Raw genomic sequence first — 14,847 nt, 5'->3', positions numbered from 1 at the left:
GGAGTGGCTTCCGTCTGGCCACTCTACCATAAAGGCCTGATTGGTTGAGTGCTGCAGAGATGGTTGTCCTTCTGGAAGTTTCTCCCATCTCCAGAGGAACTCTAGAGCTCTGTCAGTCAGAGTGACCATCGGGTTCTTGGTCACCTCCCTGACCAAGGCCCTTCTCTCCCGATTGCTCAGTTTGGCCAGGGAGCCAGCTCTAACAAGAGTCTTGGTGGTTCCAAACTTCTTCCATTAAAGAATGATGGAGGCCATTGTGTTCTTGGGGACCTTCAATGCTGCCGGAGAAAAATTGTACCCTTCCCCAGATCGACATAATCTTGTCTCAGAGCTCTACAAACAATTCCTTCAACCTCATGGCGTGGTTTTTGCTCTGACATGCACTGTCAACTGTGGGACCTTAAATAGACAGGTGTGTGCCTTTCTAAATCATGTCCAATCAATTGAATTTACCACAGGTGGACTCCAATCAAGTTGTAGACACGTCTCGAGGATGATCAATGGAAACAGGATGCACCTGAGCTCAATTTCGAGTCTCATAGCAAAGGGTCTAAATACTTACGGAAAAAAGGTATCTGTTTTTTATTTTTAATACTTATTTGCAAAAATGTCTTAACCTGTTTTCACTTTGTCATTATAGGGTATTGTGTGTAGATTGATGATAATTTTATTTATTTAATCAATTTTAGAATAAATCCCATGACATCAGTTGTGTAGATCCAGCAATATGCCTCAATGCCAAATGACTGGAAAAGATGAGCACCATCTCATTTCCTGGTTTAATGTTGTGTTTATCTTTTCCATTCATGTCAGGTGGAGGCATATAGCTGGATCTACAAAACCAACGTGGTTTCATCTTCAGATTAGAATACTTTAGAGTTCTAAAAATGTTGACAAACTTGTATCCAACTGTTCTATTTATGTTGTATTGTTACTCAGCCTTTGTAATAAAAAAGCATATAAAACATTAAAAGTGTTTCATCTCAGCTAAACAATAATATGATGATGTGCTACTAGAGATGTGAAACTCTGTCTCCATGTTGATCTGCTCACTGAGCTGCCTCTGTCTCAGTCTGCAGGTAAAGACGTTGGTGTCAGTCTCCTTTACGGTGGTCTTTAGTTTGACTATGTAGAATCCCTCATAGTCCCTGTCTGTCTCTGACAGTCCAGCAGACAGAGTGACCCCTTTACTGTCCAGCCACTCCAACTCAGGCTCAGGGAACCAGCCTTTAGATACACACAGCAGATCCATCCCTCCTTCTTTCTGTCCCTCAATGGAAACCTCTGGCTTGGATCCTATTGCTACAGACACAAAGGTGGACTGGAGATTAAGTACTGCTGAGATTGGGAACAGAATCATGTACTTTGCTGTGGGTTGTATTTATGGGTAAATAAATGCACCTATTACGTAGACTTGAACAGTGGCATCATCATAATGGGTCGTAGACTGAACAAGACATTTGTAACGTCCATCATCAATGCCCTGTACCCTGGTCAGTTTCAAAGCGATGTTTCCCTTCTTCAGTTCCTCTTTAAACAGCGATGTCCTTCCCCTGTAGGAGTGGATCTGATCATGGTATTTGTCTCTGCCGTCTTGGTAGAGATGGACGCGATGTTTGACTGAGGGTCTGGGAGGATGATTCTGAACCAGTCAACTCTCATGTCCTCAGCACTGATGTTGGGTTTGATAGAACAGGGCAGAATGATGTCATCACCAGCCACAGCAACAATGGCACGAGTCGGACCAAGAACCTCAAACTTTTCTGGAGAGAGAATCAACCATTCAGATTGTACAAGCCTCACTAAAGACACATGTTGGTGCAAGTCATACGCAAGTACTCATGTGTCACAACAACTATCATGTACATCATAATATACAGGTGATGGTCAGGATTATGTACACTATCACACTATCACACACAACCACAAACACAACGAGAGAATGTGAGGGTACTGTACCAGTCTGCTATGTGCAGGAGAAGCAGGAGAGTCCCACACAAACAACCTGTCCCAGTAATCATGATGACCTCTTTACCGTGAGATCAAAGACAGACAGACTGTCATGTCAAACTTTATCACAATATAGTTTAAAGTATGTCATCCTGTGGCACAGACTGGGCTGGAGTGAGAGAGTAACATTTGAAAGTTCAGCTTGGATTGGGGCAATGTATCCATGCAAACATAAAGGGAGAAAGGAACAAAGATCAACTGAAACTCTACTCTGCCTGATGCTCAAGTTTACAGCCAATTCTTAACTTTCACTTTGCATGCAGAACAACTGAGAAGGACCTAGCTTCAAGATTGACTTTGGGGAAAGGCAGGAAGAATGAGGAATACAATAACGTTGTTTTTCACTGCAAGGCAGGAAAGGGGTGTAAACTTTAGTCACAGATGAAAGGGGAAACTCAAATAGGTCCTATTGGGTAAGAATCTGAAGCATCTGGTGCGGACTTCCACTAACCACCAAATATGGTGATGAGAGGAAGTCAAGTGGAAGGCAAGTACGTCCTAAAATTAGCAAATATGATCTCGCTAGCTTGTGCTTGGCTCTCCCCACCAACTTGCCTGTTCTGCCCACTGTGCTTTATTGGCTCCCAATGTAAACTTCTGCGCTACCCTGATCTATCACACTGACTTCAAGTTGACACTAGAGGGCAGTATTTTTTTTATAATGTGGTACTGACTATCATCAAGTGGCGGCTACTGGTACTTACATCTACAGAAAAATGACCTGCTGAGACCTGGAAAAAATGTTTTGTAATAAAAATTAAAAAAAATTACATAACTTAAGTGATTTTGTGAAGAAGAAAAAAAATATCTTATCAAGAAATGTATTTGAAAAAATATTTTTACTGTATGTTTTATTGTAAGTGCAAAATTGTCCTTTGTAGTGTTCATTAGGACAGAAATATGAGCAAATAACATTACAGGTAGAGTAGATGAAAAACACAGTTGCGGAATCAGGGTGTACACTACAGAGGACATTTCTTGATAAGCTCTTATTTAGCTCTTATTTAATGTGAAAATATTACACATTCCTGACAACTCACTTACTGTAACTATTCCTGAGATATTCACTTACTAGAAACAATTTTAATATCAAACTCACAAAAATGATAATAACTACAAACACTTTTCAAATGTCCATAATGTGCTTATTTTGATGGCAGACATTTTTATTAAGAACCATGAACATAAAGTTGTCACGGACACACCTCCACACTTAATACAGTGGTTTGTATGGCCTCAGAGATACTGACCAAGAACGGATGTCTACTAGAGAGGACCAAAATGAATTGCTGGGTCTCAGGAGCTTATACGAAAGACCTCAACAGTTGCAACTTCCTGGTAGAGAACAGTGCTCTACATCATGGTGCTATGTGACCTGGTCAAAGCAGTGCACTATATTATGAGGTGTAGTAGGGTATAGTTTGAGATGAACCCTCACAGTTCCACCATACCAGTCTCAGAGCAGTGCACTTTACAGTATGTGTATGTGTTGACCATGAGGGGGTGATCTGAGGCTATGTCCCTAATGGCATCTTATTCCCTAGTCTATATGTTCTACTACTTTGATAAGGGCCCATAGGGATCTGTGTAGTAAACTGTATAGGGAATAGGGTGCCATTTGGGACACAAACTGACTGCTGAGACAGACAAGTAAAAGGAACAGGAAACATATTGTATTAAGTATGTAAAACATGATCCCAATACATATAAGGTACTACGTATAAAGTATTACATGTACTGTGGCACCCCAGAGCAACATTTGAAACATTTATCTCTATAACCCCATAATCATACATTACTTATCATAATACAATTAGATGCTCACAGATCACCATGAGAAAGAATTGATGGTTTCAATATCGTCAGGAAACAGGAAGGAAGTTGTGCACCTACTGCAAGGCAGGGCTATGATGAACCACCATGTGTTAGTAGGCAGCATGGTTCAGTGAGAATAGAACATTTTGCGGTAGAACTACCAGTATGTGAAACTTCTCAACATTGAGTATGCTTTAAAATGCCAGGATGTCATGCTCATTTAGTTTTCTTCTACGTACAGTAGTATGATGTATTTTTTGTACCTTTATTTAACCAGGTAGGCTAGTTGAGAACAAGTTCTCATTTGCAACTGCGACCTGGCCAAGATAAAGCATAGCAGTGTGAACAGACAACAACACAGAGTTACACATGGAGTAAACAATAAACAAGTCAATAACATAGTAAGGAAAAAAAAAAAAAAAAAAAAAAAAAAAAGAGAATCTATATACAATGTGTGCAAAAGGCATGAGGAGGTAGGCAATAAATAGGCCATAGGAGTATGGTGCTGTAAAGAGGAAGACCATTATCATGTTGGGAACCAGTCCTCTTCTACCATCTCTTCTCATCTAACTCCTGCTCCTCATTTACCTCCTGCTCCTCATCTACCTCCTGCTCCTCATCTACCTCCTGCTCCTCATCTGCCTCCTGCTCCTCATCTGCCTCCTGCTCCTCATTTAACTCCTGCTCCTCATCTACCTCCTGCTCCTCATCTACCTCCTGGTCCTCATCTGCCTCCTACAACTCTTCATCTTCTGTGTCCTTTCTCTCATCTCCCTCCTCTACCTTCACCTCCTTTTCTTATTTCTCCTCATCCTCTCATTCCTCTCCTCCTCTGAGAGAGAACTCCCATCTCAGTCCCAGAGACAGTAATGTGTTTGCTGTGGTTAGTGGTGATGTGAGACTACTGAGACAGGCAGGAAACAGAACAGGAAACACTATAGTCTGCGCATCCCATAACACACTGCAGAGGAGAGAAAACACACCCACTCTGTTTCAGCCTCTGAAACAAGAGAATAGGCCTATCTACAATATGTAGTCCAAAAGGTGATAACTGCAGTAGATTTGATAAAAGGTGATAACTGCAGTAGGTTTGATTAAAGGTGATGACTGCAGTAGGCTTGATTAAAGGTGATGACTGCAGTAGGTTTGATTAAAGGTGATAACTGCAGTAGGTTTGATTAAAGGTGATGACTGCAGTAGGCTTGATTAAAGGTGATAACTGCAGTAGGTTTGATTAAAGGTGATGACTGCAGTAGGTTTGATTAAAGGTGATGACTGCAGTAGGCTTGATTAAAGGTGATAACTGCAGTAGGTTTGATAAAAGGTGTGATAACTACAGTAGGACTGTTAAAAGGTGATAACTGCAGTATAAATTAGAATAGGAAGTTCAATGTGTATGTGAGTAGTGTCATGCAGTGACTACTACAGAGATTACTGCAGCTCAGGGGCTAGATCAGATTACAGGTGGGGGGGGGGGGGGGGGGGGGGGGGGGTCAGGTGTAATCAATAGGAGAGCAGTGAAAGTGGAGAGACAGAGAAAGATGAAAGAGAGATATATTATGTATTTCACTTGCTATAGCAATGTAAACATAAGTTTCCCATGCCAATAAAGCCCTTAAATTGAAATTGAATGAGAAGAGACAGTGAAAGGGCAGAGCAGGGGAGAGAGAATGAGAAAAGGGCCACTGCACTGAGGGATATGACAGACAGACAGACACAGAACAATGCCCTGAGCATGTAGCAATTATCTTTTACTAAGTGCGTGTGTGCTGTTCCTCAATGGACAACTGATAACACGCTGCTCAGCATGTTCACTCTACTCAAAGCTTTAGTCCCATTAAGACAGCTCTGTCCAATCAGCAGACAGCATGTATATTCATTTGAAGCATAAAGCTCATAAAGCAGGAGATTAACTGGGGCTGAGGAACATGGAAAACATCTGAAACACAACACTGCTCTGGGCACAACCATGTTGACTTGTTGTGTATGTATGGATGTATCTAATTCCAATGGGGTAAAATGGGACAGCCCACAGTAGAGATCGACTATAAAAAGCTAAGGCGCCCAGAACAGGACGCACAATCAGGGGCGGATACGTTTTGTTCTCCTCCCTCACGGTTTGGTCCGACCGAGAGAGATCGTGTTGTTTCGGGTAGATACTATCGGCATACGGCAGGTGAGTTTACTACAGCTCACACGGAGTTTATAGACTACGAGCCTGGCAGTTTATCTATCTCGTGTTAATTATACCGAATGTCCTGGTTTCAGCACCGCAGGTCGTTAACAGCTCCAACAGCACCAGAGGAGAGCGGAGATTTGAAGAGCCCCTCCCCGCCCAAGGAACAGCCAGAGCGGGTAGAGTCCAAGCGCAGCCCTGTTGTCAGTTTCAGCACCACCAGCAGGGAAGAGCAGAGCTGTCCAAACATCCAGCAGTTTGTGACCGTTATCGTCGGTCGGATCATCCACACAACACAACACCCCCAAGACAGCTATAACCGGTAGTAATCCAGCGGAAAATAGCCTACAGCCACCGATTGAGTGGATCATTTATTTCAGAATGGCGTCCAAAGGAATGGGAGTTCTCCTTCTGCTCGGGATTTTTGCTGTGACTGTCTCCCAGATTTCTGCTTTCCCCACACCTGCCGAGGATTGTGAGTACATGGCCTGCTGGTAGCCTACATCTGTTGTGACTGGTTTCAGTGTGGATATTTTTTAATTCGCTAGGCCTATAGCCCACTTTTAAAGTAAATTTTAACTAGGCCAGGCTATATTTAAACCATTTTCACATTTAAAAAATATATTTAAACATTGTATATAAAACAAAATAATTCAAGTAAAAATAGAGTAGGAAATAACAAATAAACAAAGAGTTTGTGACGTTGGTGGTTGCATGCGATGTAAGGCCGATTGCGTTCTATTTCCAACGCAGTTTATCTTTTGTTTGTTAAACCGATTATGACGCTGCTGTGTCCGGTCGGGTCGAGAGTTGGGACTCACTGTAGCCCTAGACTGTACCCTCTTTCACATCAATAAACCACATTAATCAAAATTAAACAAAGTAAATGAAAACACTTTGCCCACATGACCAAGCAGGCATATCTTAAAAATACCCTGATGATGTTGGACCCCTCAAATTCAAGTCAATGTCTTTCTCTGTCGTTCATAGGAGAAAGTTTCTTCTAACAATGATTTAAGATAGTTTTTTAAGGCTGTGATTTGAAGCAGTCAGGTTAGCTGGTCCTACATTTGTTTCTACCTAAATTACACGTTTTAGATGTCTCAGATGATGTGATAGTGAATGGTGGTGGTGGTGATGATGATGATGATGAAGACGACAAGGATGATGATAACAATGATGATGCGGATGATGATGTTGATGATGACGAAGACAATGCTGCTGATGATAATAATAAAGATGATTAGTAGTAGTATTATTATGTGGTTTTATTTTCCCTGCAGATAAAGCTGTAGTTTACAACAGACGACTGACTGAGGAGAGACCAATCCAGGAGCAGGTAAACTATCTCTTTCTTTCTCTCTTTCTCCTTCTCTCTCTCTCTCTACACTATCCGCCGTGCTATCTCCAAACTAATATCATGTCAAATAGACTTTGTGGAGGGGAGAGTTCTCAAACTTCAACAACGTCATATCAAACCAGACTGGAGCAACAGTAAACAAGCAAAGCTATTAAAACAGAAATGTTTACACTGTTTATGTTATTTTCCACAGATTGCAGAGGCAGATGATGTGAAAGCAGCAGTGGAGTCTGCAGGTAAGTGGATACTTCACAGGCAATCAATCAATATTGTTATTACATACATTTGAATATGTATGTGAATAGTGTGTAAGAATTATTTGAGTTGTCTCTTGGATGTCTTCACAATATATAACTGTTTCATCTTGTTTTTTCAATGCAGTATGGTCCTGTGTTGTTCTTGTCTTTACCTGTTCTGTACTGTGTAGGGTGTCCACCCACACTACCAAGAGTTGGTGACAACGCACTTAGCTGATCAAATGTAACTTCCTTATGTAAAAAAAATACATTTCACCAAGACAAATATGCTTATTCATGTTTGAATCGTTCGGTGGGGTCTTTCTCTAACACAGTGGTTCCCAAACTGTGGGGCGGGTAGTATTTAACATGTTGTGGTCGTCGTCTTGAAACTTATTTCCATCGGTCACAAAAGGCTGAATTAGCATGACACGAGCTGAATTCAATGTAAAAGGCTGAATTAGCATGACACGAGCTGAATTTAATGTAAAAGGCTGAATTAGCATGACACGAGCTGAATTCAATGTAAAAGGCTGAATTAGCATGACACGAGCTGAATTCAATGTAAAAGGCTGAATTAGCATGACACGAGCTGAATTTAATGTAAAAGGCTGAATTAGCATGACACGAGCTGAATTCAATGTAAAAGGCTGAATTAGCATGACACGAGCTGAATTAGCATGACACGAGCTGAATTCAATGTAAAAGGCTGAATTAGCATGACACGAGCTGAATTCAATGTAAAAGGCTGAATTAGCATGACACGAGCTGAATTTAATGTAAAAGGCTGAATTAGCATGACCCGAGCTGAATTCAATGTAAAAGGCTTTGGGGGAAAAGCTTGGTATACGCTCAGTGCTTCATTGACATTTCACAGAGATATGCTTGTTTTTGTGAGAAATCTTCAAAAAAGAACAATAATTTTGATTTAATATGAAAAGCGTATACTAAAGTATGAAAATACTATGTCATGTCGTTATCCATCTTAGCTCTATATTATTTTATGTCCTGTGGATTGGAGAAGAAAGATGACTAGTTCAACAGTAAAGTGAGATGTCAGGTCGCCTGTAGCCTTATTCATGCACAGAATCCAGCCTAGCTGGCATGATGCCATTTTCCTGGCCTCTCTCTCTCTGGCCTCTATTGTTTCAGTCACCCTCATTTTAGTCGTCCTCCAAGGGTAAAAACTCCAATAACCTTTGAACGGGTTATTATAGAGACATGACGTTTGGACCATTGTTTTTTTTAGACAATTATCTACACAGTTAACATATACACATTTTTGTTTTTGATTGGACACCCTTTACATGTATTGTGTGTTTTGTGTGGACCCCAGGAAGAGTAGCTGTTTCATGTTTTGTGTGGACCCCAGGAAGAGTAGCTGTTTCATGTTTTGTGTGGACCCCAGGAAGAGTAGCTGTTTCATGTTTTGTGTGGACCCCAGGAAGAGTAGCTGTTTCATGTTTTGTGTGGACCCCAGGAAGAGTAGCTGTTTCATGTTTTGTGTGGACCCCAGGAAGAGTAGCTGTTTCATGTTTTGTGTGGACCCCAGGAAGAATAGCTGTTTCATGTTTTGTGTGGACCCCAGGAAGAGTAGCTGTTTCATGTTTTGTGTGGACCCCAGGAAGAGTAGCTGTTTCATGTTTTGTGTGGACCCCAGGAAGAGTAGCTGTTTCATGTTTTGTGTGGACCCCAGGAAGAGTAGCTGTTTCATGTTTTGTGTGGACCCCAGGAAGAGTAGCTGTTTCATGTTTTGTGTGGACCCCAGGAAGAGTAGCTGTTTCATGTTTGTGTGGACCCAAGGAAGAGTAGCTGTTTCATGTTTTGTGTGGACCCAAGGAAGAGTAGCTGTTTCATGTTTTGTGTGGACCCCAGGAAGAGTAGCTGTTTCATGTGCAACAGCTAATAGGGATCCTAATAAAATCCACGGTTCCAAGATCACCCACTGCAGCCCATGGCTCTGGCCCCGTATTCATAAAGCGCCTTAGAGTGGGAGTGCTGCTCTAGGATCAGGTCCTCTCTGTCCATTCATTATAATCTAAAAGGCTAAACTGATCCTAGATCAGCACTCCTATTCCCAGATGTTTTATGAATATGGACCCTGAATTTCACTAGTCCTTCTGGTCTTCCATCTAGGGATTGACCAGGCCCAACCCTGCTTAGCTGCAGTAGAAAACCAGCCAGGCCCAACCCTGTTTAGCTGCAGAGGAAAACCAGCCAGGCCCAACCCTGCTTAGCTGCAGAGGAAAGCCAGCCAGGCCCAACCCTGTTTAGCTGCAGTGGAAAACCAGCCAGGCCCAACCCTGCTTAGCTGCAGTGGAAAACCAGCCAGGCCCAACCCTGTTTAGCTGCAGAGGAAAACCAGCCAGGCCCAACCCTGCTTAGCTGCAGTGGAAAGAAAGCCAGGCCCAACCCTGCTTAGCTACAGAGGAAAACCAGCCAGGCCCAACCCTGCTTAGCTGCAGTGGAAAACCAGCCAGGCCAAACCCTGCTTAGCTGCAGTGGAAAGCCAGTCAGGCCCAACCCTGCTTAGCTGCAGTGGAAAGCCAGCCAGGCCCAACCCTGCTTACCTGCAGTGAAAAACCAGCCAGGCCCAACCCTGTTTAGCTGCAGTGGAAAGCCAGCCAGGCCCAACCCTGCTTAGCTGCAGTGGAAAACCAGCCAGGCCCAACCCTGTTTAGCTGCAGTGGAAAACCAGCCAGGCCCAACCCTGCTTAGCTGCAGAGGAAAGCCAGCCAGGCCCAACCCTGCTTAGCTGCAGTGGAAAGCCAGCCAGGCCCAACCCTGTTTAGCTGCAGTGGAAAACCAGCCAGGCCCAACCCTGTTTAGCTGCAGAGGAAAACCAGCCAGGCCCAACCCTGCTTAGCTGCAGTGGAAAACCAGCCAGGCCCAACCCTGTTTAGCTGCAGTGGAAAGCCAGCCAGGCCCAACCCTGTTTAGCTGCAGTGGAAAACCAGCCAGGCCCAACCCTGCTTAGCTGCAGTGGAAAGCCAGCCAGGCCCAACCCTGTTTAGCTGCAGTGGAAAGCCAGCCAGGCCCAACCCTGCTTAGCTGCAGTGGAAAACCAGCCAGGCCCAACCCTGTTTAGCTGCAGAGGAAAGACAGCAGAGAAATACAAGGTGGTTTGGTGGCTGGCTTCTCTATTTAAAGATACACTATGGAAGTTTAGTTGATGAAAACACACATATCCTCAGTTTTAGGCTAACAATTTATGGGTGAAGGTGGGTGTGCCCTTTCTGGATATTATTTCTCTCCATAGAGTGGACTCATTTTTGGCTCAAGAGGAGCAACCCCAGAGGCAGAAGCTTCGTATAGTCTCTTAAATATTTCCCTCTCCCCCTCAGACACCAAACCTGCTGTGGAGCATAAAGAGGTGAAGGAGGCGGAACCAGAGCAAGAGAACGATGACTTCACCCTGCTCAAGTCCCTGGCCGAAGGTCAAAGGTCAAAAGAGACCAATGAGACGCCGGTCAGAGAGAGCCTGGAGGAGGTGCCTTACTTCCCAGACGAATCAGATTCCACCAAGAACCGCCGGCTAGCCGAAGACTATGACTCAACAAAGATGGAAAACGGCAAGTACCAAGGTATCTAGTTTAGTCTGTTTATACTACAGCAAGTACCAAGGTATCTAAACTCAGCAAAAAAAGAAATGTCCTCTCACTGTCAACTGCATTTATTTTCAGCAAATTTAACATGTGTAAATATTTGTATGAACATAACAAGATTCAACAACTTAGACATAAACTGAACAAGTTCCACAGACATGTGACTAACAGAAATGGAATAATGTGTCCCTGAACAAAGGGGGGTTCAAAATCAAACGTAACAGTCAGTATCTGGTGTGGCCACCAGCTGCATTAAGTACTGCAGTGCATCTCCTCCTCATGGACTGCACCAGATTTGCCAGTTCTTGCTGTGAGATTTTACCCCACTCTTCCACCAAGGCACCTGAAAGTTCCCGGACATTTCTGGGGGGAATGGCCCTAGCCCTCACCCTCCGATCCAACAGGTCCCAGATGGGATTGAGATCCGGGCTCTTCACTGGCCATGGCAGAACACTGACATTCCTGTCTTGCAGTAAATCACGCACAGAACGAGCAGTATGACTGGTGGCATTGTCATGCTGGAGGGTCATGTCTGGATGAGCCTGCAGGAAGGGTACCACATGAGGGAGGAGGATGTCTTCCCTGTAACGCACAGCGTTGAGATTGCCTGCAATGACAACAAGCTCAGTCCGATGATGCTGTGACACACCGCCCCAGACCATGACGGACCCTCCACCTCCAAATCGATCCCGCTCCAGAGTACAGGCCTCGGTGTAATGCTCATTCCTTCGACGATAAACGCGAATCCGACCATCACCCCTGGTGAGACAAAACCGTCAGTGAAGAGCATTTTTTGCCAGTTCTGTCTGGTCCAGCGACGGTGGGTGTGTGCCCATAGACAACGTTGTTGCCGGTGATGTCTGGTGAGGACCTGCCTTACAACAGGCCTACAAGCCCTCAGTCCAGCCTCTCTCAGCCTATTGCAGTCTGCGCACTGATGGAGGGATTGTGCATTCCTGGTTTAACACGAGCAGTTGTTGTTGCTATCCTGTACCTATCCCGCAGGTGTGATGTTCGGATGTACCGATGCTGTGTAGGTGTTGTTACACGTGGTCTGCCACTGCGAGGACAATCAGCTGTCCGTCCTGTCTCCCTGTAGCGCTATCTTGGGCGTCTCACAGTACGGACATTGCAATTTATTGCCCTGGCCACATCTGCAGTCCTCATGCCTCCTTGCAGCATGCCTAAGGCACGTTCACGCGATGAACAGGGACCCTGGGCATCTTTCTTTTTATGTTTTTCAGAGTCAGCAGAAAGGCCTCTTTAGTGTCCTAAGTTTTCATAACTGTGACCTTAATTGCCAACCGTCTGTAAGCTGTTAATGTCTTAACGACCGTTCCACAGGTGCATGTTCATTAATTGTTTAAGGTTCAATGAACAAGCATGGGAAACAGTATTTAAACCCTTTACAAGGAAGATCTGTGAAGTTATTTGGATTTTTAGGAATTATCTTTGAAAGACAGGGTCCTGAAAAAGGGACGTTTCTTTTTTTGCTGAGTTTAGTTTAGTCTGGTTATACTACAGCAAGTACCAAGGTATCTAGTTTAGTCTGGTTATACTACAGCAAGTACCAAGGTATCTAGTTTAGTCTGGTTATACTACAGCAAGTACCAAGGTATCTAGTTTAGTCTGGTTATACTACAGCAAGTACCAAGGTATCTAGTTTAGTCTGATTATACTACAGCAAATACCAAGGTATCTAGTTTAGTCTGGTTATACTACAGCAAGTACCAAGGTATCTAGTTTAGTCTGGTTATACTACAGCAAGTACCAAGGTATCTAGTTTAGTCTGGTTATACTACAGCAAGTACCAAGGTATCTAGTTTAGTCTGGTTATACTACAGCAAGTACCAAGGTATCTAGTTTAGTGTGGTTATTTGTTATGAATGTACTACAGCAAGTAAGACTATCATTAGCGCCACAAGGTTATGCTTTTAAGTGGACTATTAGACCATATTGGGGACCTATTAGGGGTCTTTGACTCTGTCTTCTGTCCCTAACCAGACAGAATGTTACAATAATGGCCTCCTGGACAGACTAACCAGACAGAATGTTACAATAATGGCCTCCTGGACAGACTAACCAGACAGAATGTTACAATAATGGCCTCCTGGACAGACTAACCAGACAGAATGTTACAATAATGGCCTCTTGGACAGACTAACCAGACAGAATGTTACAATAATGGCCTCTTGGACAGACTAACCAGACAGAATGTTACAATAATGGCCTCTTGGACAGACTAACCAGACAGAATGTTACAATAATGGCCTCTTGGACAGACTAACCAGACAGAATGTTACAATAATGGCCTCTTGAACAGACTAACCAGACAGAATGTTACAATAATGGCCTCTTGAACAGACTAACCAGACAGAATGTTACAATAATGGCCTCTTGGACAGACTCTTGGACAGACTGTCTCTACTGTATATAACTATGGTTGACCTATAGACCAAATCAGAATGTTTATAAACAAAGCTGTTCTGGTAATTCCAGGTAGACAAAGAGTCCCTGTCTTTGTTCCTGTCCTGTCTGGGCCTTTTGGCTCTGAGCCTGTGTGTCTGATAGGGGTCTTCCCTGTGTCTGATCCCTCTATAGGGAGGTCAGGTCTGAGGCCCTGCGCTGCTGTGAGAGAGAGAGAGAGAGAGAGAGAGGGGGAGAGAGAGAGAGGGAGGGAGAGAGGGAGGATTATCTCTCCTCAGGCGGTCGGCTGAGACAGTGGAAGTGCTAAGGCTAAGCTACAAGCCTTAAATCCTCTTCCTCCATCGCTACAGGATACTATAGACACTTAGTACATCACAAATGGCACCCTATCCTCTATATAGTGGACTACTAGTTCACCACTAGGGCACTATAAAGGGAATAGGGTGCTATTTGGAACACAGGCCCTGTCTCTCACAGACCCAGTCTCTCACAGACCCAGTATTTCATCTCAACCTAGTTCCGGGGAAACAGGTAACTGTTGTATTAGACTTGGGATCAAATGTCAGGTACCATAAAGAAGAGAAGGGTCTTGTTCAAATACATCTTGAATCCTTCCTTCTTCCCTTCCTTGACCTAATCACTGATCTAACATGGCTGGACAGGTGAAAGCAAAGGCCCCAGTACATGGTTTCTATAAGGAAGGATTCATGTGAAGTATTCAATCAGGAGGCTCCTCTTGATCCTCTCAGAGGAACTGATGGGCTGTGTCCCAAATGGCAACCTATTTCCTATGTAGTGCACTACTTTTGACCAGAGCCCTATGAGCCCTAGTCAAGAGTAGTGCACTATAAAGTGAATAGAGACATTATGGTCTGACGCCAAGTCTCTCTCCTCTCAGGATCTGGGTCAAGGTTATATTCTTAGTGTATGAGAAACATCCCCATATGGTCGGAGGGAGTTATTCAGGAGAATAATTGATTGCTTTGTGTGACACGACACATTCAATCTAACATCGCTTATATATCTTTCATTCTTTCAATATTTATGTGTGTCTGTGTGCGTGCTTGTATGTGTGTTTGCATGACTGCCGATGTACTGTACTGTACTTTACTGGACTCAACTCTACTGTACTGTACTCTACTGCACTGTACTGTACTCTACTGTACTGTACTGTACTGTACTCTACTGCACTGTACTGTACTCTACTCTACTGCACTG

General features: G+C 43.6%; 1 protein-coding gene and 1 pseudogene across 1 annotated transcript in view; one reads left to right on the top strand and one right to left on the bottom strand.

Moving 5' to 3' along the window:
• Positions 1 to 1,014: 1,014 nt before the first annotated feature.
• LOC120036273 lies at positions 1,015 to 6,251 on the bottom strand (annotated as a pseudogene).
• The window catches only part of LOC120036275 (secretogranin-3-like), a 33,881-nt gene continuing 25,123 nt past the window's right edge, over positions 6,090 to 14,847 (top strand). The window contains exons 1-5 of the mRNA XM_038982753.1: positions 6,090 to 6,476; positions 7,297 to 7,340; positions 7,555 to 7,584; positions 9,848 to 9,865; positions 10,971 to 11,181. Of these exons, the coding sequence (XP_038838681.1) occupies positions 6,383 to 6,476; positions 7,297 to 7,340; positions 7,555 to 7,584; positions 9,848 to 9,865; positions 10,971 to 11,181 (397 nt within the window). The 5' untranslated portion in view covers positions 6,090 to 6,382. The remainder of the gene's footprint in view (positions 6,477 to 7,296; positions 7,341 to 7,554; positions 7,585 to 9,847; positions 9,866 to 10,970; positions 11,182 to 14,847) is intronic.

The sequence above is a fragment of the Salvelinus namaycush genome, unplaced genomic scaffold, assembly GCF_016432855.1.
Source record: "Salvelinus namaycush isolate Seneca unplaced genomic scaffold, SaNama_1.0 Scaffold1280, whole genome shotgun sequence".
NCBI lineage: Eukaryota > Metazoa > Chordata > Actinopteri > Salmoniformes > Salmonidae > Salvelinus > Salvelinus namaycush.
Note: the sequence above shows the minus strand (reverse complement) of the source record. Positions and strands in the feature narration are given on the sequence as shown.